Source organism: Mus musculus, chromosome 3, assembly GCF_000001635.26.
Source record: "Mus musculus strain C57BL/6J chromosome 3, GRCm38.p6 C57BL/6J".
Taxonomy (NCBI): Eukaryota; Metazoa; Chordata; class Mammalia; order Rodentia; family Muridae; genus Mus; species Mus musculus.
This window is the reverse complement of record NC_000069.6, coordinates 145,838,086-145,865,934: the sequence shown is the minus strand read 5'-3', so window position 1 is coordinate 145,865,934 and position 27,849 is coordinate 145,838,086. Positions and strand designations below refer to the sequence as shown.

Sequence of the window (27,849 nt, the reverse complement as noted above, 5' to 3'; positions counted from 1 at the left end):
GGGGCTCGAGTGGAGTGGAAGGGGTTTGTGCCCCAGATCAAGCCCGGGTAGCCTGCTTCCCTATGTACCGCAGTCTCAAGTTCCACACGATTGGATTGGGGTAGGCGCTGTGTTCCACTCACCAGAGGTCTTAGGGTCCCGTGGGGAGTCCCGTGTGGGCCCTTGCGGGTGTTGGGCAAGACTCTGCTGGCAAGGTAGCCCGGGGCTCGAGTCTCGGGTCGAGCGGAAGGGACTTGTGCCCCAGATCAGGCCCGGGTAGCCTGCTTCCCTATGTACCGCAGTCTCAAGTTCCGCGCGATTGGATTGGGGCAGGCACTGTGGTCCACTCACCAGAGGTCTTAGGGTCCCGTGGGGAGTCCCGTGTGGACCCTTGCGGGTGTTGGGCAAGACTCTGCTGGCAAGGTAGCCCGGGGCTCGAGTCTCGAGTCGAGCGGAAGGGACTTGTGCCCCAGATCAGGCCCGGGTAGCCTGCTTCCCTATGTACCGCAGTCTCAAGTTCCGCGCGATTGGATTGGGGCAGGCACTGTGATCCACTCACCAGAGGTCTTAGGGTCCCGTGGGGAGTCCCGTGTGGACCCTTGCGGGTGTTGGGCAAGACTCTGCTGGCAAGGTAGCCCGGGGCTCGAGTCTCGGGTCGAGCGGAAGGGACTTGTGCCCCAGATCAGGCCCGGGTAGCCTGCTTCCCTATGTACCGCAGTCTCAAGTTCCGCGCGATTGGATTGGGGCAGGCACTGTGGTCCACTCACCAGAGGTCTTAGGGTCCCGTGGGGAGTCCCGTGTGGGCCCTTGCGGGTGTTGGGCAAGACTCTGCTGGCAAGGTAGCCCGGGGCTCGCCATTATACACTTCTATACAGTGTATAATGGACATGCGGAACAATGCTTATAACATTCCTTCTCCCCCCACCCTCTGACATTTTCCTGAAAGCCCAGAAGAGAAGAATGTGTGCCTCAGTAGTCCCTTCCTCCCACTTGGCCATGTTTTCCTTCTTGCCTTGGTCTTCTGACCTCACAGCTTCAGATTATTTATTGCCTTATCTCACCAAAGCATTTGATTTTGGCCACCCCAGCCTCGCTGGCACACAGCACTGGGAATAACTGTCAGATAAAGTAACTGCTGCCAAGAATTGCACACACAGTTGGTATAACAAGGAGGCAGCCTGTTTAGTGTTTTAATTTCTTAATACAGGCACAGTAGACTGAAAGATGCTACTGTTTTGTGAACATACCTGGAATGGGTGAGCAGTCTTATTAAACTGCAATGGGATTGTCAGCGACCTAAATGGAAGGCTGGCTACCCTCTATAATGCACTGGGACAAGCGCAGAGACAATGTCTTTATTTTTGCGCTGCAGTCTCTCTGTTGATACGAGTGCATTTTTTGCTTGTTCTTTGGCTTTGCTATTGTTGTAGTGTTCCTACAGGAAATTCCAGACAGTGAAAAAAAACATGTACGATCCAAACACATTCAGGGTTTTTCCACCTTCATTGTTTTTAAAATATGGCTACCTATAAAATCACAGGGACATTTTTGGACATGAAAGGCAATGGGGGAAGCTGAGTCAGAACAAGAGGAAACACAGCCTGAGCAACCTGTATTACATGGTTGGTCTTTCAGAGAGAAACAAGCTGTGTGCGATGCAATTTAAATGAGCTGTGAAGCAGCCCTCATCTTCACTCTAGGAATCTTACATGTGCAGCACACTCTTATTTCAGGAAGTATAGCAGAAGCCAGAAGCCAAAAAGACGTTTCCAATTGCAGCATTCCGGAATCACTTAATTTGAAATTTCAAGCCTATTGGAATTCCACTTACTATACTCCAGCTCATTTACATGACAAAGATGTGAAGAATGCAGTGGAGACCTCAAAATTCTTCCTACTTTTAATATAATAATTTAATATAATAATTTGCTATAATACAAAAGAACACTACTTTTCCATCTCTCTGGCTTTAGAGAACAGAATTACCAATAAAAAGGAGGAAAACTTTAACTGTCCCTAGGAGAAGATAACTGCTCTGCAGCTCAGAGTGGGGAGGCTGAGAATACTCCTCGAGCTGCCCGGCCAGCCGATGGCAGAGCAGAGCCCATCAACAGGCCAGCCTTGCATGTGTTTCTAGGTTGGGCGAGCACCTTCCTCACTGACTAGTTTGCAGAGGGTTTTAACTAAGAGTTTAACGTGGTGGTTTGAATAAGAAAGTCCTCCCCAGACTCAGATATTTGAACTCTTGGTCTCCAGCTGATGGCACACTTTGGGGAGGTTCAGGAGGTGGGGCTTTGAGAGCTAAAAACCTCCATGCACTGAGAACTCCATGTGAGTTCTCAGCTTCCTGCTCCAGCCGCCCTGCCTGCTGCTTGCTTCTATGCCTCTTCACCTGGGTGGGCTCGTATCCCTCTGCAACTGAAACCCGTCCACCCTCTGTACAGTTTCCTTCCTTCTCTTCCCTTTGTTCTATTTTCTTCCTCCCTTCCTAGCTGACTGGAGGACTGACTGGTATACCAAGGAGATTAAGTTAGAATTATTGCACGTCTCTCCTGAGGGCAGATATTAAACACTGCCCTCCTGTGACAGATAGCATGTAATTAATCCAGGCTCGTGCATGGAGAGGAAAGTGATTGATCTTAGATGGAACTAAACACACACACACACACACACACACACACACACACACACACACAAACCAGGGTAAGAGATGGTACAAAATTAATTATTCTGTCTTCCATCATGAAAAAAAAAAAAAAAACCAACAAGCTAGCCCGAGAGAGGTGTGGGCCACGGGGGGTGGGGGGGGAGGAGTACGGCTATAGGAGGTGGACCCAGGTACGGCTGCAAACGAATCACAGTTCACTTCCAATCGCAGATGTCTTTCTATAACACATTTAGACATCGCTCTTGCTAAGGTCAATACTTCCCATTTGGGCCAACAAGATGACTTTATTTATTAGTTGCTTTTCTTGCAGCTGCGATCAAATGTTTGATGAAAAGCAACTTATTTAGAAGAAGGATTTATTTTGGTTCAAGGTTGAGGAGAAGGCATATTGGAGTTTATGGTGTGTGTTGGTGGGGAACTTGTGGCTAGGACCCCTCCTATCTTGGTTGCCAGGAGGCAGCAGGTGAGCTGAGAACAGCCAGGCTATAAACTTTAAGCATCACGGCCCAATTCTTCAGCCAGGCTTTATCTTCTGACAGTTCTACAACCTCCAATAATAGCACCGTGAGCAAACAACCAAGCGTTCAGACAGAGCCTGTGGGGACACATTCAGCTGCTAACATGAACTAAACACAAGACTAAAGCCCAGCATCTGATGCCTTCTTGTGTCGGTTACTCTGACAGGCACATTGTCTGTCTCAGACACTGTGGACTGCAAGAGAAGAACCATACACTTCAGAGCATCCCTCACATGAGAGCAAACTCATCATGAAGCTATGTAGGCTGCTCCTAAAATGGCAGTAACTATTTCCCGAGGACCACTTTGTCCCCGAAATCAAGGGCTGGCTTGGATCATCTTGCTGAGATGGAGTTCAGACACTCAGCAAGCCCACACTTAGATTAACACTGCTGAACACACTTAGATCCAGGCAGAGTACTTATGCAGGCTTCTCGCTTAAATGGGGATTTAAGCCTAAATCTCACATGAGTCCCCCAAACATGAACTTGGGGTTACCAGCTCCCTTTATTTTTCTTCCCAGAGTGGCCATGTCTACTAAATCTGTTTCTTATTCTTATCATCTCTTTAAATGGCCTACAGAGATAGGTGACAGACCTAGCTTCTTGAGCCCTGGCTTTTGTCCTAAAAAAGGACATTTCATTTTTCTTAAACTTAAATCTAGTTTCACATTAAATTGGGCCTCTAGGCCATGACTCCTACCCACTCTGTAATGTAGACACTTTGCTGTTTGGCCCGTGAATGTATAAATAGAGAAGTGGGGTATACGTTCTTTGGAGCGGGCTCATTTTGCTCCATTATGTGTGTGATCAGGAGTTCTAAGTATGGTGCAGGGAGTCCTCTACTCAGTGAGAAGGCAGATATTCTTCTAGAAGGTACTAATAGGAGCTATGCCTGGCTGGCAGTTAGCCGGCCCTTCATTATTCCCTTGATAGTAAGAGAGCCAGGGTTAAGGTGGAAGTTGGCCAAGGGCTAAAAGGAATGTTAGAACCATGGGAGAAAACTAGAGAAACTAGTGTTTCTGGGATCAGATTTGGTGTTGTACCTTTAAGAATCTATTCAAATCAACCTAACTTCTAGTGCCTTGGGACAGACCAGTATATGTTCAATAATGTGTTCTTTGCCTTTCCTTCCCCATTAGTATTGCATAGTAAAGTACCTTGGGATTTTTAGCTGAGTTGCTAAGATCTTTCTACACGGATGATTTCATTTAAGTATACAACACACACACACACACACACACACACACACACACACACTGTGAAGTGTGTTACTATTCGCTAGCTACTTAGATACAGGACGTCGGAAGGGCACTGAGACTGGACTCCATTTCTTGAAGCAGCTTGCAAAACAAAGGGTTGGGAAAGAAGAACTTTACTGTTAGAACAGGACGTGTATTATCTCCGGCTCTAGAAGGAGACATGACATCCAGAAATTCCCGGAAGGTCATTAATGATAACCATGGCCCCTCCAGCAGTAGTTTATATGACTGCCCACCAGATACTTTCCTAGAAAAAAGAATCACATATAATGTCTTCTTTCTTATACATCAATCAGAACAAGTCTAAACAGGTCAAAGCAACCCCAGGAAAGGGTGACTGATAGTTCTAGAGACATCCCAGGAAATAATGTCTAGAGACATCACATCTAACGTGCTGATCAATGCAGCAGCTTCTTTGATTATTGTCTGCTTTTAGCTTTGAGAGAGTGTTCTACTCTACTGAACTTTGCCTATCTCCTACATCATATATGCTTTATGTCTTGTTTGAATTCCTCTAATGAAAATGCAAGGGCCAGGAAGATGAGGGGAATCCAGATTAACATCCTGGTGATAGCTTCCGGTGTTCCCGACCAGTTACCATCACATTTTTCTTATATTTATGGTAGCAAGTCATTACTTGGATTGATACCACAGGGTTTCCTGTTCCTTTAGGCTGTCAAGTTCCCTTGTAGTTGCATATCTGTGCTGGACTGTGGGATCTCTCTACTTTTCTATTTTGGGGACTATATGCTCCAGCTCTTTTGTCCTTGCTCCATTTGTGTCTCAGGCATCTGTGTTAACCAAGTTCTATGGCATCCTCGGGCCTGAGTACCAATGCCTGTGCTCTCATGGCATCCTCAGGGCTGGGTACCAATGCCCGTGCTCTCATGGCATCCTCAGGGCTGGGAACCAATGCCCGTGCTCTCATGGCATCCTCAGGCCTGGGTACCAATGCCCGTGCTCTCATGGCATCCTCAGGGCTGGGTACCAATGCCTGTGCTCTCATGGCATCCTCAGGGCTGGGAACCAATGCCTGTGCTCTCATGGCATCCTCAGGGCTGGGAACCAATGCCCGTGCTCTCATGGCATCCTCAGGGCTGGGTACCAATGCCCATACAGCCTCTTCCAAGAGTCTATCTTGTTGTTGCTGTTGTTAGCATAAGACCCGATTATAGCATTCTCTTCCTTGAATTATCTTTTTTTCCTTGTTTGGTTCAGGCTTGAGGTTAATACTAGTCTGCTTATCTTCTGTCACCATGATTTCTCCATAAAAACACCACTTTTCTTAGATCACACATTTATTTTCGGGACTCCAATATACTTTCCTTCATTTTAGATTCCTGGGCCCAGTGTAATGGCTTGTTACTACCTTCTGAAATGCCCCCTTTTCCAGTGACAGGATATCACTATCACTGTGTGGTAAAGTTACTGTTTTTTTCTGTATTATATTGATGAGGTGACACCAAACCTCAAGTGGTGGGTCCCTTTGTTTTTGCAGATTTTATTCTGCAAGGTTTACCAACTGGCACATAACCATTCTTTCATGGCCTGCAGGCGATAATACATTTTGGCTAGGATTTTTTGGCTCTTTCTTTTGTTTCTTCTCTGCCCTCAGCAAGATGTGCAGTTCAGTCTCTCCAGCTCCTTGCGGGAAGGAAATTCATACTGTATCTGGGAGGTGGCGCTCACACTCGCACCGTAGCAGGGAGTTCAGGGAAATTTGAAAGAAGGCACATGGTTTCTCTTCGCCAGCCAAGGCAATTCTGAAATGCTATACCTGCTTCCTAGGGTCCCCCACAAAGGGGTAAGTGTGCCCCAATTCTTCACTGGAATTTTAACAGGTCTCAAATGAAAAGAACATCTCCATGAGCCCCCTGTGTTCCTTCTCTTCCAGACAGGCGGCTGCCCTTCAGCTCCTTTCAATTTCCCTCTCTGATGTATCATTCATAATCGGAACAAACCTGGTCCCCAAACTTTAAAAAGACAAAGGTTTGATTTTTTTTCTTTTATAAAAAAACCCATATGGCCACAATATAATCAGAGAGAAAGGAAACAGGTTAAAACATTGAATTAACTTCATCACTGTTTTAAAGTCTTACTATCCTTTGACTTTCTTACATATAATATTTTGCTCACTTTCACTGTCCACTGCTCTCTCTCATTCCCCTCTTAGTCCTGCCGAACCTCTTCTCCATAGCATGCTCCCTTCTTGTCTTCATGCCTTGCTCTTTTGTGAGCCACTGAGGTTAATGTGGCTTGCCTGCATGGGCATGTAAGGGAGTTATCCACTGGAGCCTGCATGGGGCAACTTAATAGTGGCTACGTAACCAAAGGTAGTCATCCCTCAGCCCCAGCCACCACTAACTGCCAACCCGGGGCCTAATGAGCTCCTTTCCAACCATGACGGAATGATGACGGGTGCCATCTTGTTCAGGTAGCCTTTGTGCTGTGAGTCTGTGAGCGCAGAGGCCATGCCTTGTCCAGAAGGCAGTGTCTTTCCATATTCATCTACAATTTCTTTCACAAACAACTGGGCAGAAGCTATATATACACTTTGTTTGCTTTACCACAAGTCCTAGATTTATTCTAATCATGTAACTTGGATAAAAAAATAATAGCCCTCATAAATAAGGTTGAACATCTAGACTTCTGGTTTTTGTTTGTTTGTTTTTTGTTGTTGTTGTTTTGTTTTTGAGACAGGGTTTCTCTATGTAGTCCTGGCTGTCCTGGAACTCACTCTGTAGACCAGGCTGGCCTCAAACTCAGAGATCCACCTGCCTCTGCCTTGAAAGTGTTGGGATTAAAGGCGTGCGCCACCACTGCCTGACATAAATAAGATCGAATACCCTCAAATGAGAGATACTCTCTCCTTGATAAACTAGAAGAAATAAAGTCTTTAGCAACATCACCACCTACTGGAAATGTAGTCCAGTGCACCCGCATGCCCCGTATCCACATTCCTTTACTAGTAAATATATGTGATTTCCTTTGCTTGGATGAGCCCAGCCTAAGAACATGATATAGAATATGGGCATGTTCATGCTCAATGACATTTCTCTATACATGACCTCAAGCAGATCAAGCAGGATCTGGGTAGTTTCTTTGATAATCTTAAGAACTATGCCGAGGGCTTTTCAACATCTCTCCCAAATTTATGCGCTTCCTTGGGAGAATGTCAGTGTTACTATGGGCAGACGCAAGTGATTTTGAGAGAACTAGAGTGACTCAACGGGACAACAATGCACAGTGGATTTACACAATCATTTCCTAATGTCACAGAAGACTTGACCCCTACGATGTAATTACATCATCTAGGATGACATTTGATAATACTGAAACCAACAAGGCTCTTGCAATACCAAACACTAGAAAACAGGGCCCTCAGGACTAACACATTACTGTGGACTTTGGGTTCCTGGACATGGTCTAATATTTCCCCAGATTTTATATGAAAGAGCTTCAGCCTGGATGAGGTACTGTATGGGTGCCCCCCCCTTTTGTGATCTGATCTTTTGCTAGAAGAGAAGCTCAGATTTTAAGTCAATGTGTCTCTAGTTTCAGTGCAATCCAACGGATTATTAAATGAATAGAGATCATAGACATTACTTGATATACCAACAAAACAGATGGGCCACTTCCCTAACAGTAAAGATGGGAACAAAATAAATTTTATAGAAAAGGCTAGCAGGGACAATAAAGAACCCCTCTTTGGACAAAGCTCTTTTCCAGTACTGTTATCTTCTCTGACAGTGATCAAAAGTTGAGAAATTACCAATCGGCTTCATCTTACCTGTTACAGTAACTTTTATTCTCCTGTCATAATTGTCATCTCAGAGGCTTACTGCCTCCATTGATAGCCTAGGCCTAGGCCTGGAAGCTTCTACCTTCTGTACAATCTTATCTAGGCTTAGAAAGTTTTCAGCCTCTGAGACTTACCCTGAATAAGCTAGCCCCTTCCTAGTTCTTTTTGATCTCTGGCTGGCTGATTCAACTCAGCTGTTCTGGCTCAAACTCTTCTCCAAGCTGACTGATTCAATCTAGCTTCTCTTGGCTTCTGACTAAATTGCTCCACTTGACCTCAAACTAACTCTAGCAATATGTTCTAATCTTCTGGTTCCTTCTCATTCTATGGCTCATTCTGTCTTTACCTGTGTCTAACTTGTTCTCTTTTCAACCTCTCTCTGTAAAACTCTCCTGATAAAACTGCCACCTTCGTTTCTCTTCACTGCTCTCTCTTTCAGTAGCCTCTTTTTTTCTATGTTCTCATGATAGTTTGGGCATATCCTATTGTGTTAAATATTCTCTGATTTGTCACTTTGTCTGCCACTCAATTAGATATCACTTTCAAATATGGGTGCTTCCTTCTACAAACTAACTTTACCTTCATTGTTGGGGATAAAGGGTTTGTACTACAGGTTTATCTATATAGTAGCTAAAGAGATTAAGGGTGTGTGCTAAGGCTGAGTCACACCACAACTAGAAACAGCTTTTTTTCAGCAAATAACACAATCTCTGGATTCATAGTCTGATCAAATATTTGCCAACACTTACCCAAGTTAAACTGTAGAAAGAAGAGGTTACTTCAAACCAAGATCTCGGTTTCACCACAATCTAGATAGGTATGATGTCCATATACATAACAATCAACTTCATTAACCAAGATTAGATCAGAACCCATGGCAAAGCATTTCAAATATAGCAAGACTATTCACAAGACCCTGGGGTCTCAGCTTTAAACTGAATATATAAAGAGAGGTTTCAGATTTGAAAGAAACATATTAGAGAGGAGTAATGGAAAAGGAGAGTTTTACTATGTGGCACAGGAAGGTACGATTCACTTATGTTTGAATAATTTACCCTTTAAAAAATGCCCAAGGAGCTATGGCTTCTTTACTAAGACAATAACAGAGACAAATGGTTGGTGAGGAAAAATGGTATTTGGAAACAAAGTAATACCTTCTTTGAAACCAGTCAAATTCTGGATACTGGCAAAACCAATCATGTACGTGAACAAGCAAGCAAGCAAGCAAGCAAGAAAACAAATAGCAGGAAAGAATTGGAGAAAGGGGACACTAGGGAGTTCAGCAGAACAAATCTCTGGTTGAAAAGTAATTAGGAAAGGTTTTGATAGAAAAAGAATAGCCGTTGAGCAGGGACCGAGCTTTGATTCTGAGTCTTTTCCAAAGGCTCGTGTATCAGAGGTCTGACCACTGCCTGTGTCACTAAAGGGAAGCTGTGGAACTTTTAGGATGTAGGGCCTACTATGAGTATGTTAGATCACCCCAAGACTGTGCTTTGTGGGAGAGTCTGTGTCCTTAGCCCCTTTTGCTCCCACCGCTCCACATTCTAGAGGTGCACTGTGTGCTCCTTCCACGGTGTTGGCCATGGACTGAAGCCACTAAAACCATGAGACATGAATCCCTTTATGTAGATTTATCTTAGGTATTAGTCACAGCACTAGGATGCTCTTGAACACAGTGGAAAATCAAGGAAAGGAAATCTAAGACCCAGGAAATTAGATCCTTGAGGACTAAGATTCTACTTAAAATATTTATTTCACCCCACCTCAGTATTTCTATCTGCAGTATGGGGAGCAAGAGGTCAACAATGCTTCTGCTATTGTAAATGACATAGTGTTTCTGTCTCTCCTCCTGAATGTCAATACCAGTCTGTGCATCTCCATGTCAACAGGAGGACTTAGCCCTTTATTAATTTTATTGGCAGTTTTATACAGGAACCAAGCTGTTCTCAAGTAAATGAGCATGTCAGGTCACCTGAATGCGAATGTCACTGAGACCTGTGTCTGACCTCAGACCATCCACTGTGGGGGAGCGCATTATCCACCAGCCGAGTTTGTCATGCTTTCACTACAAAGTACAAGGACACCTTTTGATGTTAGGAACAAGGCAGGTGGACATTCACCAACTCCACAGGCTCATGGTTTAGATAGTACATTTGCTGATGGAAAATATGATCTCCACAGAACGCCCTTGGAGCTAGCCAGGGCTATTTATAGCTTCTGACACAGAAGGTTTCGGGTGGAGAATGGACATCATTGTTAATACCCAGACAAGCTCTGCAGGAAGGGCTATGAAGTCTCCACAGAATGTTCTAAGGACAGAACTTGTCAACATGCAGGGATGGATGAAGGCAAATGGAACACACACTAGGATGAAGGCAAATGGAACACACTCTAAGACACACGACGGGAACTGGGATGCGGACCCACTATTTGCTTGTCTGTTTTTGCTAGCTCATCAGAACTCCTCTTTTCTGGCTTCAAGGTCTTTGTCTTCCTTGAGAAAATGATTAGCATTTCTGGAAAGAGGAGTGTTGGTCCAGCATTCAGAAATGTATAGGTACCCAGACTCTTCACCGTGACAACCTTCTCCTCTACATTTTTTAATCACTACATCTTTAGATCTTACCTGATCCAGTCAGAGGCTGGCAAGAAGACACTTCATTAGTGTGTCAAGATGCTCACACCTCATGAACATACTTCGTTCAGTTTCAGTTTATACTACATCACCACTGGGGGTACTCTCTCACTGAATCCCACCCCAACAAATGCTACTCACTGTTTTGGACCTGATACTAGTCCCATTTCTTCCACAGGGCTTTCTCTGATAGCTATGGAGGGAGCTCTCTACTTTCCTTTGGGATTTGAGTAGCTATTAGAATCTTTTCCATATAACTACCCAATTTGTATTATCTCTTTCTTTGCTGTGTCGGTTTCTCAAGATGGAGTCAGCACCCGCTGAGGCAGTGATCATCATGCTGCTGGAATCAGGGACCTAGTCTACTCAGAATGGCATAAAAGGCGACTTTTCCTACTTTGTCTAGAAGGGGTTCTTTGTGCTCATTTGCACAAAGGCAGGGAATAAGCCAGCTTAAGTGCCCATTCCCTTATAACCAATTCCAAACACGTGCAGACCAACCCGGCTGTTATGGACAGATACTGAGGTTACTCCCCAAGGAGAAATTCCATCTTCCTGGTCCCTGCATAGCACCATTCATCAAATGCTTTCTTTCAAGACATTATCTTTCCTGCACACAGAAAGCTGACACAGTTTTCCAGATGAAGTGAAACAAAAGGCATACTCTAAAGGAAACCAGAGAAAGACACTCTAATACAAACCAAACCGGGGAGATAATTCAGCAACAACTGCTAAAAGCCCTCGATTCAAATGCTGTCAAAGATACAGTTAGGGAAAAAGAAAGGCTGATGGAGCTGCAAATTCCACAGTGGGGAATCCGCTCCATCCTTAAGCTGCACCAGGGTTAGCTGAGGAAGAACAAGAAGAAGAGGAGGAGGAGGAGGAGGAGGAGGAGGAGGAGGAGGAGGAGGAGGAGGAGGAGGAGGAAGGAGAAGAAAGACTCAAATGAGCAAAGTAACACCTGGAGTGTCCGGGGACCACAGCTCATCCTCGTCCTCGCTCTCTGCTTAAGAGGAGTCTCTGGTTTTGTTTGTAGATAAGTCATGCATGTTGGCACAAATGGCCCCCTCAGAGGAAAGGGCTGCTGTACCAGACCATTTAGTGCCAGCACTGTGACCTCAGCAAGGCACTCCATCTAGTTTATATGCCAAAGGTAGACAATGCCACCCTACCCCTCACCAGGAATATGTTCAAGCTCCACAAAGGGCCAGACAGGAACAGACTCTAAGCTGGGCTCTACTCTTCCAGAGCCTGCAGGTAGTCTCCCATGGCTGAAGCTTCTGACTAGAGATATACTATCCAAGGGGGCACATGGCAACAGTGGAAAGCCCTGGCTTCCACGACTTCCACTCTAGGTCTAGCTCCACGACTTGGGAAATGCACACTATTCCTGGGTGTTCCCTAGCTTCACCTAGAAAGTCAGGGCATTTCCTGTGCTAAAAATTATCATTCTAAATAAAGTGAAGAAGGCAAGTTTTACAGGTTCTTCTGAATCCCAGCCGTCTGAAAGCCCATTGTGAAGTAGTACACACACAACAAAAGGGTGAGAATATTGTTACAAGCCCTTAACGCGCCAACTCAACTATGTAAGAGAGAAAACACTGAAGAGCCCTGGCTAGAAATGATGAATTTGATGTTTAAAGCATGGTTTATCACTGAAGAGCTCTTTCCACACTCGGGAGCTCTGGCTCCTCATGAGGTTCAGAGCACACAGAGCTTATTGCAGGTGTCTCATGTGCCCGTCCATTCTGGACTTGCACAGCCTGCCGCACCTAGGAACACAGTTTTATATTTACCTTGAGGGCCTTCTGTGCAGATTCGCTGGACCCTATTGCAATCAGGTTGGGTCCGGCCATGCTGCAGAAACTCTTTAAATGCAAAGAATCGGCCACAGGGACTGTAGAGACTGCGTAGTCCTATGCAGACAAACAGAAGGAAACACAAGAGGGTTGTTACTACAGAGCAATTCTCAAGACTGACTAAAAACTCCCTGAATCATGCTTTCTCTCTTGAAGGGTGCCAGCCACAGCGGGGGCTGTAGGGGAAGCGGGGAACCTGACTCACAGGTATTGGGGTTGCCAGTTGAACCAAGAAGGCCTTGTAAGAAGAAAGCAGTTTCCTTCCACAGTTGACTGTGGCACCAGCTCTGCTGGCTGGTTGGCCTGTGGAGCAGGCTACTCTGGGAGGGTTGTTTGCATCCCTTGTGGACACTGGATCAGCCAGAGCTTCACACTCTCATAGGAAACAGAGCTTCCTGGATGAGTGTGTGTGTGTGTGTGTGTGTGTGTGTGTGTGTCCCCGTTACTAAGCAGTCTTGTGAACCAGTCTTTTCACGACCAGTCAAGGGGACCTTTAAGGAAGGCATGTGCAATACTTTGCACAGGTTCCAGTACACAGGAAGCACCCAGTGGAGAAGATCCCCCAGACTGTAATCTGAAAATCACATCTGTATTAGACATATCTGGCTCTCCAGACTTTATTTTTTAAAAGCGACTTTGTCAGAAACGTGTGCTGGTGTTTGTGCACTTGGAAACTTTCTTGTTCCTGAGAGGGCTCAATGGATCCTAATTATGGAGAAACTTGAATATAATAGTCTTAAAAACATCTAGTAAATGTACAAATACCAAGAATAATTTTGTAAAGCTGGTGAAATATAAACACAATTACTCATGACATATCAATTCAATGGGGCTATGAATATTTATCAAGCAATTACTCTGAGCCGGGCATAAATGATACTTCACCTACCTTAAAAGTATCAGCCAAGATTTCAGCACCTCGTTGATTTGTTCTTTTGGAAAGGCCCACAAAAAATTCTCTGCCTATAACAGATGTGATGAACATAGTGAGTCAGCGGCCCTGGGGACTGTGTTCTGTTTCTTTATCTACAAGCAATGGTCTTCAAGTATCACACGGTTCTCTTCGTCACTGGGGAACTTCAAAAGAGACCCTGTTTCCATTCCAAAAAACAGGTTCAAAAGATTGCCCTTAAATAAGCTTTTCAAATTCAGAGATGGAAATTAGCACAGCAGTTGCTAGGAGCTGGGAGAAGGCATAAATGGGTAGAGGGGTTGGTGAACGGTGGTGGAGTTTCCAGCTTGGGAAGATGTACAATGTCTGGTGATGGAGGATAGTGGCTCCCCAGATGTATAAGAGAACACACTGCCTCTTTACTGTACCTGTAACATGGCTGTGAATATTCAACTCAACCCCTACACCTATGTCTCAGGAACACCTTGGAGATGGGGCAGAAGATGTGAGGAGCAGAGGAATGGGATGTCAGTTGGGAGTGATTTCTAGACCCGACAGGAAAATCTAGATTTGACTTATGAAATCTCAACAATGTGGTTACAGGAATCCAGTGTTCTCTTCTGGTCTCCACAGATCCCAGGCAAGCATGTGGCACACAGGCATACGCACAGACAAAACCCCCATACACGTGAAATAGTTAATAATTAAATAATCCTGGGAGGACCTGGGGAAGGGAAAGGATATGACCAAAATATATGGTATGCAAAGTGAAAGAAAATAACAAAATTAAAAAAAACCCTAATAATCAAATCTCCTCTCCTTTCCTATCGTATTTCTGTGTGAGACAGCAGGCTTTTCAGAAAATCGATAATCCCATGTTTTCGATTTGGCTGCTGGCTTCCTAGCATCACCCAGCACTTAGGATGCTCCTTGACTCCTCGTATTTCCAGTGATGGTCGCTTTCCTGGAGATGGTTAATTTGCTTTTCTCTTTTTCCAGTGGGGTCCATTTACCCACTGCTTCATATAAGCATTCGACCAATGTGACAAATATTTCAGTTCAAGTGTGTTCAGTGACGCTGGCCTAGTTCCCCCACTGTGTTTTCTCACTAAGCTACCACGCAGTGGGTTTTGTCTCCATTGATGCTCAGGCACAGACCTGCTACTTTATGAGGGATGTGCATTTCCATTAGAGTTCTAAGAAGGAAGACACTGACCTACTTGGAATACAGTTCATGGAGGAAACATAGGCTAAATGCTTCCCCTTCCATAGCTACAGTAGGAGCTGGTAGTCTCCAAACTTACAAGAATGACCACATTAAAAATAAATCCACTATTATCTATTAATAAGTCAATGATTAAATCATAATAGAAATTTAGGAAACATTTATACATAAAGGGTATAAGAAATAAATCCACTATTATCTATTAATAAGTCAATGATTAAATCATAATAGAAATTTAGGAAACATTTATACATAAAGGGTATAAGAAATAAATCCACTATTATCTATTAATAAGTCAATGATTAAATCATAATAGAAATTTAGGAACATTTATACATAAAGGGTATAAGAAATAAATCCACTATTATCTATTAATAAGTCAATGATTAAATCATAATTAATAGAAATTTAGGAACATTTATACATAAAGGTATAAGAAATACTCAGATCAGTCAGGGATTCTCCCTAGGTGTGGAGGAGCAGCGCCTGGGAGGTGGAGGCAGGAGGATTAGGAGTTCAAGCTCATTTTTAATTACATAGTGAATCTAAAGCTAGCCAGGGCTACAAGAGACCTTGTCACAAGCAAACAAATGAACAAACAAACAAACAAAAAAAAAGGAAAAAAGAAAGGGACAGAAAGAAGAAAGATTTTACAAAAGTATTTAGAGGGAAATCTACATTTTAGAGAAGTGTACATTTTAAAATTGATGCCAATTCATTATGTAGGGAAAAATGATAGAGTATAAATAAAGAAATTTAAAAGAAGGAAACAAAGAAGGATAATGGAAACACTTAAGAGAAAGGGTTCACAGAAGCCAATATTTGGTCCTTTGAAAAGATTATTAAAATCGACAAACTTCTGGAGAGGGAGGGAACTGAGAGAGGCCAGCTCACACATGTGTCACAAATGAAAGGGAGTCTAGCTATAGTTGCTATGTAGTTTGACAGACATCAAGAGTGATTTTATAGCCACTATTTTGAAAAGGGGGGTAAAAGAGATAAGATCAGGAGGTAGGACTCACCAAAACGGGCCCAGGAAAGTGTAAGCGGCCACATGAGCATAAAGTAACCAAAGCAGGCTAAACTCTCCCCACTAAGAATGTGCCAGGAGGGGCTGGAGAGATGGCTCAGCGGTTAAGAGCACTGACTGTTCTTATGAAGGTCCTGAGTTCAAATCCCAGCAACCACATGGTGGCTTACAACCATCTGTAATGACATCTGAAATCCTCTACTGGTGTGTCTGAAGACAGCTACAGTGAACTTACATATAAATAATAAATAAATCTTAAAAAAAAAAGAATGTGCCAGGAACTATTATGCACTTGCCTCATCAAGCTGAAGGGATACACAATATAAACTACTGATTTCAGAGAATAGAAAGATACCAGGCATCCCCCAGTACATTATTCTGAGGGAAATCTAACAGTTACCAAAACCAAATGAAGAAGAAGAAAAAAAAAAAGAAAGAAAGAAAGAAAGAAAGAAAGAAAGAAAGAAAGAAAGAAAAAGTATAGGTCATGGAAACAAAAGTTTTAAACATATTAGCAAACTAAATTCAACATGGTATACAGAAATGAATAATGATAGGTTGGTTTTATCCCTGATAGGCAAGACTGATCAAGTGTCAGAAAGTTGAAGTGAAGGAAAATCAGATAACTATCACACTGGAGCAGGAGAGGAGCCTACCCAAGTATGGTGGGCCTTACAGGACATCGCCTATACACGAGCCCAGAAGACACACACAGGAGCAGGCCTAGCAGCATTGGAGGCAGGAACAGACAAAAGCCAAGAAGCATCACACTGTATACCATCAGCAAAATGAGTAAATGTTTGGTGGTGTATTCTTTTTCATCGTAGACTGCTCAGTGTAAAAACTACCAGTTACATCTACCAACTCGGGTCAAAAGTAGAAAAATCACACAAGAATTCATATAGTGGACACTACAGCAACAGCAACTTATAAGAAGAACAACATTAAATACAAATACTGAGACAAACTTCAAAGAGACACCAGGCAAGGATCGACAGGACAGTAAAGAGACTGGCTTCCTGAGGCTGGAGTGGGAAGAACTGAGGACCACATGGGGTTTTTGTGGTCTGGAGGGATTGTTTTATTATATATATATATATGTATTTTCCTCAATTACATTTCCAATGCTATCCCAAAAGTCCCCCATACCCTCCCCCCCACTCTCCTACCCACCCATTCCCACTTTTTGGCCCTGGCGTTCCCCTGTACTGGGGCATATAAAGTTTGCAATGGGCCTCTCTTTCCAGTGATGGCTTACTAGGCCATCTTTTGATACATATGCAGCTAGAGTCAAGAGCTCCAGGGGGTACTGGTTAGTTCATAATGTTGTTCCACCTATAGGGTTGCAGACCCCTTTAGCTCCTTGGGTACTTTCTCTAGCTCCTCCATTGGGGGCCCTGTGATCCATCCAATAGCTGACTGTGAGCATCCACTTCTGTGTTTGCTAGGCCCCGGCATAGTCTCACAAAAGACAGCTATATCAGGGTCCTTTCAGCAAACGCTTGCTAGTGTATGCAATGGTGTGAGTGATTGTTTTATAAGCGGGGTGGGCCTGCTTTTTTTTTTAAACTGGTCTTTTATCAGCATGTACATATTCATAAGTTATATAAGCCTGTATTTCACAAACTAAATAAATAAAGGGGGTAGGTCGATGTTATCTATTTGAGGGAAATAAAATGGAAACAAGTTTTTTGCCAGTAGCAGTTGGCATGATGGACAGATTTCCCAGCAGGAAGTGGACTGGAGAGTAGCTCTTCTCCTGTCCATTTCCTGATGAATTATTAATGACACGTTGACTCATGGGAAGAAGGAGGCAGAGAGAACGCTGGAAGTGCTTCGGATTCTATTACTTACCCTGCATCGCCCGATCTAGAAACCGAGGGGCTTACTTGCATATATTGGAAATATTTACTTATGGTTCATGAATTTTACACTTAAAAATGTGAAAAATGGCAAATCTTATGTTTTCACAAGGGAGAGATGGAGGAGACAATGGGGGCTCAAGTGTAGAAGTTGAAGGACGGCCTTGGGTGTTAATTCCTTAAACTATCTATCTACCTAGAATAAGTCAGAGTCTCTTGGTCATCACTGCTCAAACCAGGCCAGCCAGCTCCCACTCTTCTGGGAATTCTGTCTCCATTTCTTGCTGTACACACACTGGGACTACAGACGTGTGGTTCTGTTTCTGGCTTTATGTGGGCTCTGGGGAGTAGAGCTCAGATCCTTAGCCTTGAGAGGCAAATGCTTCACTCACCGAGTCATCTCTCCAGGCCCTCAGCTTTGAATAGGATAAGTCTTAAGATATGAACTTAATGAATGAGTAAAGCAAGAGTCAGACAGTATCAGGGCTTAGACTCCATGTGCAGCAAGGCAAAGACTTGGTGCGCCGTGAGAAGAACTCTGGTCAAAGGAAGAGATGCCTGACGTATGGTGGCCCACACTGAGGGACTATCAGGATTAGTGCATGTGAGCTGTTCAGATCTAATAGTAACTCGCTGTAAACACACCGCCTTGTTTGAGCAGTGGTTTGAAGGACATTTGAACCTGTTCATCATAAGTTATATTACTGTAGACATAGGTTCTGGTGAAGAAAGCACTGCATTGTAAGGAAGCGCGACTTTACACATCTAGTTCTCACAGAATCCCATTTTGTAAGAGAAAACAAGAAAACAGACCCCTGCTCTGGTCTGTCAAAAAGAGTGACAGTGCTGTCCCCAGGGGGCATGGAGACTGTCCTGAGGGCTCCTCCTGGGAAGAGCCAGACAATGGATGAGCTGCCCCAGGCACAACCAGAGCTGTGGATGCATACCCTCATTGTGTGTTCGAGAACTCCAGGTACATGTAGCACAAATCCAGAGGCAGGGCCCTCCCCTGTGTCAGACAACCCAGGCATCGCTGGATACTGTTCCCAAAAGCCATGGTTTGAATAGTGACCTTCAGAGATGGGCATTACAATGGCTCCAGCCACAGCCATAGGACACCAAGCAAGAAGACACTGAAGTGTCACAGATTAAAGCTGCCTCTTCTTCCTCTCTGTCCTCCCTCCCCAGGAATATTTATTAAACTTAAATGTTAGTAAATCAAGGCATTTTCTAAATAACATAGGTCACCATACTATGGATGTGTACACACACACACACACACACACACACACACACACACACACACACACACATGTATACACATACATACATACATACATACATACATACATACACACACACATATATACACATATACATACATACATACATACATACATACATACATACACACACACATATATATGGGATTCATCTGCTAGACTCTCAGACTTACTCTCAAGAAGCTTGGTGCTTGTAGCTCACACTTTTTCTCTAGTCCTCTAGGACAAATGTCTGTATTGGGACCACAATGGTGAAATTCATTGACATTTAGGGGCAAACAAAAATCTCACTATAAATTAGAACCAGAATGTGTTCAAGCATGGAGATTTTATGTAATAACTCATCATCATAAAGAAGTGGAAAGGTTAAATGCTATAACTATTGTTTCTTTAGTAGCCATCATAAATGCATTCTGGTTAGACCAGTAATCGTATTAACATTTATAGTTCATTGAGTTCTGCTGGCACAAAGCCAAATCAATTTGCATAGAAATTTACTTGAATTTATCCTAGCTGCCTAAGAGTCTTCTCCTGTCTTCTCTTGTTATCAGTCTTCTCCTGGAGGTCTTCTGATCAAAATGTAGAACTCTTAGCTCCTTCCGCACTATGCCTGCCTGGAGGCTGCCATGTTCCTGCCTTGGTGATAATGGACTGAACCTCTGAACCTGTAAGCCAGCCCCAATTAAATGTCCTTTATAAGAGTTGCCTTGGTCATGGTGTCTCTTCACAGCAATGGAAACCCAAACTAAGACACCAGGTGATGCAATGGAAATACTATCCAACATAGAAACTTAGTTGTAGAAAACCATGTTACATATTAATACTATCCCTGTAAAGAATAACACATTATGCATGTGCATGCTCTGGCGAGGAAGAGCTGCATTGCAAGGACGCATGAAACGTATCTAGATATCGCAGCCCTTATTTCTGAATGGAAAGCCACTCTTTCTTCCTCACTGTGACTTTCTGAACTTTTTAGATCTCTGTGCTTAGCATTTATTTGATGACTAAAGAAACATGTTAATGACACAAGCAAGTATGGGTTGGTATAGGACTAGAAGAACAAGAAGACATCCCAACCACCGGGCATCAGAATAGAAGATTGGTGCACACATACCTGTGAATAGGACGTCCCCACCATCCAAAGTTGCATTTTCATCTTTCATCTCTACTATGTTGAGCTGAAGTTTTTCCAAAGCCTCTTTCATCATGTCAACCTGTTGAAAATCAAACAGTTCGAATTAATACTGACTACTTTTCAATGTGAAAAACCAACTCTGCACAACATCTCAGTACTAAATCAACCTCTCTCTCTCTCTCCCCTTCCCTTCCTCCCTCCCTCTCCACCCCCCACATTCTTGTGGATATAGGAAGGTATACAGTAGAGAGCAGGACTAATCACAATTATTTCTAACAGGAGAACTTATTTGCTAGAAAGCACCAGTTTATAAAGAGCTGGGTGTGGTGGCTCCTGCCTTTAATCCTAGCACCTTGGAGGCTATGGGGGAGGGGGGTTGGGGGAGATGTGGTTGGGGTGGGAGGGAGAAAACCGGAGCATAGCTGTGAGCACAAGGCCAGCCTGCTCTATAGAATGATACACTGTCTCAAAAACAAAACCAAGTCTCTTCTGTTTTCTTTCAATCACTGGTTCTCAACCTTCTTGATGTTGCTAACCTAAATAACAGTTCCTTATGCTGTGGTGACCCCAGCCATAAAGTTATTTTTGTTGCTACTTCCTAACTCTAATTAGCTACGGTTATGAATCATAATATAAATATCTGATATGCAGAATATCTGACATGCGATCCCTGTTGAAAGGGTTATTTGACTCCAAAGGGGCTGCGACCCACAGGCTGAGAACCACTGCTCTAGTGTAATGTTGACTCACTATTATAGTCTTGTCTTGCCTAAGAAGGTTAACTAGTTAGGGCTCTGGTGGAGGCAGACTAGTTAGAACACTGGGAGGCAGGAGGCCCACCACCCAATTTTCTTGTCCTTGTAAGAAAGTGCAAGAATTAATTTTAGTTCCAAGTGAGATGGTCACAGACACTAGGCATACTAATGAACAGTGACAATAGCTCAGTATTTCAGTCTGCAGGGAAGACAGTCATTGCTTTCTTTGAAAATATTTTCTAAAATGCCATGTACCCATGGCTTCTTACATGTCTTTTTTTTTGTTTTTTTGTTTTGTTTTTTTGACACAGGGTTTCTCTGTGTAGCCCTGGCTGTCCTGGAACTCACTTTGTAGACCAGGCTGGTCTTGAACTCAGAAATCTGCCTGCCTCTGCCTCCCAAGTGCTGGGATTAAAGGCATGTGCCACCACGCCCGGCTTCTTAGATGTCTTGTTGTTAAAATTTATATTCATGTGTTTTTAAAACTTAGTTCCCTAGAGGTCATGAACAAATACAGTAACTATCATGAGACAGAAGACTACTGGCGAGTGAAGTTCAGGGACTCTCTGGGTCTAGGCTTATCCATCATGGAGACACTCCGAACTGAATTAGAAAATGTTCTGACTGAGGCTTATTTATTTTTAATTTTTAAAATTACTCTGAGATGGCTTGTCATCAAGTAACTCAGGTTGGCTTTGATCTCATGACCTTGGAGCTCTGCCTCTGAGTACTGGAATTAGAGGTGTGTGCACTTGGAAGCTTACAACTTAATTCACATCCTTCCAGCAGCTCAACAAACGCAGTTTTAATATTGTCTAAGGTCTGTGCAACCTTTAAAATAGTAAGCATCTATTAAGAAGACATGAACAGGGATAAGAGGAAAAATAAGCGGTCACAGTACACTGGGCATCCCTGCCAAGTGTCCAGTACACAGGGCTCACACCACACTGGGCATCCCTGCCAAGTGCCCAGTACACAGGGCTCACACCACACTGGGCATCCCTGCCAAATGCCCAGTACACAGGGCTTACACCACACTGGGCATCCCTGCCAAAATTGTCACTGGAGAGGCATCATGACAGAAGTTGCTTCTAAAGTAATAAAAATATGGAAATACTTTGACAGTACTGACATTCATGCATTCAAAAACATTAAAGAGGGTATAAAGAAAAATAAACACACCGCCCCATCCTTGTCCTGGAACCTGCTACATTTCCACACACCAGTGACTCAGAACGATAAAAAGTATTTCCATAGACAAAATGATCTTTATATAGTGACTACATCCAGTGACTTCTTTAACAGGAAGGGCAATTGTCATACCATACAAACAGGAGCAAAACATTTACCATGATTCGGGAGACTCTGAACTAACTCTCTCTCTCTCTCTCTCTCTCTCTCTCTCTCTCTCTCACACACACACACACACACACACACACACACACACACACACACACACACACTTGTCAGCTTTAGTGTCTATAGAAAATTCACCGAGTGTAAGGAGAAGGCATGAGGACCGGGCTCTGGAAGTTAACATTTCAGTAACTGGGAATTCGGCGGCAACACCGGTTCCGCTCGGAAATGCTTCTATAACTACACAGCGTCTCAACTGAGGACCTTCAGTTAAACTCTTCAGAGTGAAAGACAGAAACAAGGCGGCACTGTCACTGTACACTGTCTCTGAAACACCTCCTTCCATCTCTCACGTCTTATGTCTTTCCAAATTGAAAGTTTATTTTTTCTCCTGGTTTTGAAAAGTGATCCGTCAGGATCATATAATCAGACATTTTTTTTCCTTTGGAAACTTTGAGTGCATGTACAGAGTTAAGAAGCTGTTGGACACTTAGGACAAAATTATTCTAAAGGGAAATTGATTTTAGAGGATAAAATTTTGTGGTTTCCTAACTGTGAAACCAGGTATCCCGACATTACATTACATCTGGATTATGTGTAATCCAGATGTAATTATATTCTGTTGCTGCTCTACCGCCAGGTTTTGGGGGAGGTCTGCATCATCCATGTGGATGGTACTAGATTACTTTCAGAGTCAAATGTCTGAAAGAGTTTAAAAAACTTAAACATGAAGTGGACAGTTGTGAGAGGTTCAGCATCAAGTTGGGCATGCTAACCCCAGAGAGATGTCTAACAAAACGGAAGAACAGAGCCCAGCAGGCTGCCTACTGAGAACTGAATTCTGGTACAGATTCCCAGGAAAGCACACACAAAGTCTCCTACAAAAGGCCTAGCACTTCCCTGACACATCAGCCTGGAGCAAATCTGCTTCTGGGGCCAACTGAACAGTAAATGACAGAGGGGGAACTTTATAGGAACAGATGCAACCATGAACCTTTAAACATCTGCTTGTTGCGTAGTTGCACAGTCATGTTGACTTAATTTATGTTCAGGAGGGGAAAAAACAAAAGAATCCAACACTCCACCTTCCACAGAGACACCAACTCTACAGTGGAACGCTAAGTGACTCAGAGAAACCATCAGGACAAACAGTATTGATTCCACAGGCTGAGCTGAACGGGCGCAGCTAACACATAGGTCAGAAATTGCAAGAAGAAATTGGAGAAACCTTAGCTTATGATCCAACGCCATTCTAAAGACTGACAAGTGCTTTGAGTTACGTCTCTCTTGCCTGGGTTAGTGGGCAGACTGAGCCTCAGTCTGCTCATCTTTGAAGTGAGTATTTATTTATGCTTAAGCTCCCTTGGACTACTAAACTCACATAAAGCTCATATCACACAGAACTGTAAGTGCACAAAAGATATCAGACACAACTTTTGTTATCTGAAATACCAGACTGTGTGCATATGGTGACGGATTCTTATGCCACGAATCTGACCCACAAGCAAAAAAGCTGTTGCTTTTTCTTACATCTAGACAAGTTCCCATGTTTTACGACTGTGTGACAGATTCCATCTGTGTTACCACAAAACAAAATGGCAATTTTTCCCACGAGCCAACTCAGAGTGAGAGTGGTTCGCCTATTTAACATGTCCGTGTTAAAATCTTGCCAGTTTTATTTCCTCCCAGCTCCAGGAAGCTGTTGTGATGAGGCACATTTCTTATAATCTCTCCTTTAACTAACCTTCAGCACCAAGAAAGGTAGGCCTGGCTGGTAAGATGCCCCACAGGCCTCAAACAAGCACTGAAGGCTGGAAGCCATGCCTCTTGCCTTTAATTCTAGCATTAGAAGCAGAGATAAGAGGATTGTGAGTTTGAGGTCAATCTAAACTACCTGTGAAGTTCTGAGCCAGCAAGGGTTCCATAGAGAGATTCCCGTGACTGAAAATCAACCAGCCAGCCAGCCAGCCAGCCAGCCAACCAAGCAACCAAGCAACCAACCAAGCAACCAACCAACAACCAACCAGCCAAGCAAGCAAGCAAGCAAGCAAGCAAGCAAGCAAGCAAGCAACCAGCCAAGCAACCAGCCAAGCAAGCAAGCAAGCAAGCAAGCAACCAACCAACCAACCAATCAACCAACAGAAAAGAGACCCAACACCAAAACAAACCAACCACCACCACAAAAACAACCCAAGGCAATAAACCACCAATACCAACAAGAAGAACAACCCCAGGCAACGAGTCTCCTTGTAGCCTTTCCTGCTGCTATAATGGAACATCCCTCCAAGAGAAGGTTAGGGGAGAAGGACTTGTTCTGGCTCACAGTTGGAGGGGACAGCTCACCACAAGGGAAGTCACAGCAGCAGGACACTGAGACACTGGTGCTGTTAACCTCCTACTTCACCCAGCCCCGGATCCAGCCCCAGGGGATGATCCTGCCCACTTTCAGTGGGTCTTCCCACTTTGGTCAGCACAATCCCTTTCAGCACACACCTCACACTTGTCACCTGCATGATTCCTGATACTGTCTAGGGAGGTTAAGGCTATCCATCATCACACAAGCCCATCAAAGGGGATCAGCCATGACAACACAGGCTGCGTAGGTTATGAGCACACTGCCCTCTAGCCTGTAGGATTCCTTTTCTCTCTCAGCACCTGGCTTCCTTTCTTACCTTTCTCACTCCCTCTCCTTCCTTCTTCTACGGCTCTCCCTCCATACCCTCCTCAAGCTTCCAGAGCCCTCACGGACAGTACCAGATATTTGAATACTGCTATGAAGGAGTGATACAACTTATGGCTTCCTGATTTGTAAAGGGGTAGTATTTTCTCTGTTACAGGGATTATGTGATTCACAAATGGGATCAGGTATAGGAAGTACCTAGCTCAGTACTTGGTACACTGAGCTCAAAACCCACAGACTATGGTATTATTATTTTACTCTCAAGTCATCTATTGATTTCAATTCTGGCTACATTTCAAATGGAAAGAAAAAAATATAAATACAGATTTTCAACATTATACAAAATCTTTTTAAATTTCCATGTCTTCCCTTAATATAAACAAAAATCAAACCCAAAAATGTTCCCTAATATAAGGTAAAGGCAAATTAAACACTCTCAGCATTGTCCTGGGGTACTGTATTCAGAGTAGTATTCACTATATGTCTTAGTCAGGGTTTGTATTCCTGAACAAAACATCATGTCAAAGAAGCAAGTTGGGGAGGAAAGGGTTTATTTATTCAGCTTACACTTCCACATTGCATTACATCACCAAAGGAAGTCAGGACAAGAACTCAAGCAGGTCAGGAACCTGGAGGCAGGAGCTGGTGCCGAGGCCATGGAGGGATGCTGCTTACTGGATTGCTTCCTCTGGCTTGCTCAGCTTGATTTCTTATAGAACCCAAGACCAGCCCAGGGCTGGTGCCACCCACAATGGGCCTTCTCCCCTTGATCACTATTTGAGAAAATGCCTTACAGCTGGATCTCATGGGGACATTTCCTCGAGGGAGGCTCCTTTCTCTGTGATAACTCCAGCCTGTGTCAAGTTGACACACAAAACCAGCCAGTCCACTCTATTACCACGGTTGAATTGGGGCGTGGGTTTTATTTGCATCGGTGTTTTCCAGCAGATGCTATCCATGGCTGACTTCTTCTGGGCATTCTCCACAACATGATTTAGGTTTCACATCTTCACTCTGGACATCATGAACAGACTTGAGAGACCCGATGGACACCTCTGTCCTGCAATTTCATTCACAATCCGCACCAGCCTGTCCGCAAAGCCACCCTCTCCTTAATCTGTTTCTGTCTGACGGATTGCAAGATGGCATGACTGTAGATGACCTGACCTGTCCGTAGCTGGCGTGTCGATCCCACGCTCAGATCTGTCATGTGCTGTCAGCAGCAACTTGACTTCTTTGTTTTACTTTATATTCGGAATGTACCGCAGAGGCTCATGGATCCCAGACTGGGGTTCTACCGAGAGGGAGTGGAATCCTTACAAGGTTGGGCACAGTGGGCTTCTGGTCACTATGGGGTGTGTGCTCTTGATGGAGACACTGGGACCTCAGTCCATTCCTCTCTTTCACATCCCAGCGATGGATCGAGGTATCTGACCAGCACACACTCCTACCATTCTAGGCTGCCCTGGTGAAAACTCCAAACAAGACCCATTGATCCTAGACCCATTGATCCTGGACCATAACCTCAATAATTGTGACTGAAAATGAACCTCTTCTCTTTACAAGGTGATCATCTTGAATTTGTGTTACAGCAGTGGAAAGCAGAACAACACCAGTAACACTGCTGTCTTCAATGTCGAGACTTCACTCTGCAAGTCTTTGCACGGATCCTCATCGGGTGGTAAAATGGTCCCCTTCCTTCTAGTTGCTGTTTTGCTGTTGTGCCTTCGAATGGGAAGGATGACGTGAGGGTAGTGCTGGGGAAGCCACTAGAGAAGCTTATGCCATGCCATTAGGGTGTCGGGGCACCGTTGGCTGGGAACCTGCTGATGCATCAAAGCCACACTATGTCATCCTTGACAACAAGCGAGAGACCACGTTTTCATTTCCTTATGCCACTTTGACATTCTTTGATGATCAGCACATTTGCGGCCACTTGGTCTAGAACATTTGGCTACGTTTACGTCAATGCTTTTGTCAGTGCCACGGTTTCCTATACGGTTTCTCGTGTAATCCACATCTTTGAGTGGATGCCAGCTTAATTTTGTCAGACTACAGACTTTTCTTTCCAAAGCCCGTGCTCTGGAAGTTGAAACTTTAGTGGGAAAGATACAGTGATGATATAATGGGATTATTTTGTGATGTCTGCAACAGTGGTTGGCATTAGGATGCCTATTTTACACTTGAGGTAAACTGAGGCTGAGGGAGATTGACTGACACTTGAGTCAAGTCCTGTGAGCCTATTTCCATTGTACATTCCCCGCTCTGTGAGACTGATTCCCTAGAATCAGTATAGCCCATGTTAGCATTCGAACAGAGAATCTCTTGAACTCTGTACACTTAAGTGAATTTAGTATTATGAGATCATATGCCAAGGGGTTTTAGACTCTGTTATGGTTTTCATACCAGAGATAGATGGGGGTTTCTGTATTTTTGAGCTGTAGGATATTAGGTTACAGAGTGATTAAGAGCATTAAGTAACACAAGTGGAATGTACAAACCACACCAAGAACACTGACTGAGGACAATCCAGTATTAACCACCACCCTTCAATCTTCAGATGCCTTGGATTTGTTCAGTGGTTGACTTCCACATATGTTCATTAAACTACTAAAACCAAAATTATTAAAACAAAAGATCAAAGGGAGGTTTAACTCAGAATCCATTTCTAATTGAAGCCATTCTGAAATCCTCTTCAATCTTCTACTTTCCGGAGGAAATCAGTAATGATAATTGCAAACACATATCTCATCTTCCTATACTTCCTATATGCTGGGCATCCTAAGAAGAGCATGTACTTAATTCAGAAGGTGCCAACAATCTGACTAAGCATGTCTGAGCATTGCTCCTGTTTCACTGGGGAGGAAACAGAGCAGGGCAGACAGCCTGACAATGTCACAAATCAAA

At 43.8% G+C, this 27,849-nt stretch overlaps 1 protein-coding gene across 4 annotated transcripts in view; it reads right to left on the bottom strand.

Moving 5' to 3' along the window:
• Ddah1 (dimethylarginine dimethylaminohydrolase 1) overlaps positions 1-27,849 on the bottom strand; it is a 135,586-nt gene that overhangs the window by 28,343 nt on the left and 79,394 nt on the right. For all 4 annotated transcript variants that reach the window (NM_026993.3, XM_011240221.3, XM_030252803.1 and 1 more), the window contains exons 2-4: positions 20,131-20,230; positions 13,611-13,684; positions 12,659-12,778 (exon numbers count right to left, since the gene is read on the bottom strand). In NM_026993.3, the coding sequence (NP_081269.1) occupies positions 12,659-12,778; positions 13,611-13,684; positions 20,131-20,230 (294 nt within the window). The remainder of the gene's footprint in view (positions 1-12,658; positions 12,779-13,610; positions 13,685-20,130; positions 20,231-27,849) is intronic.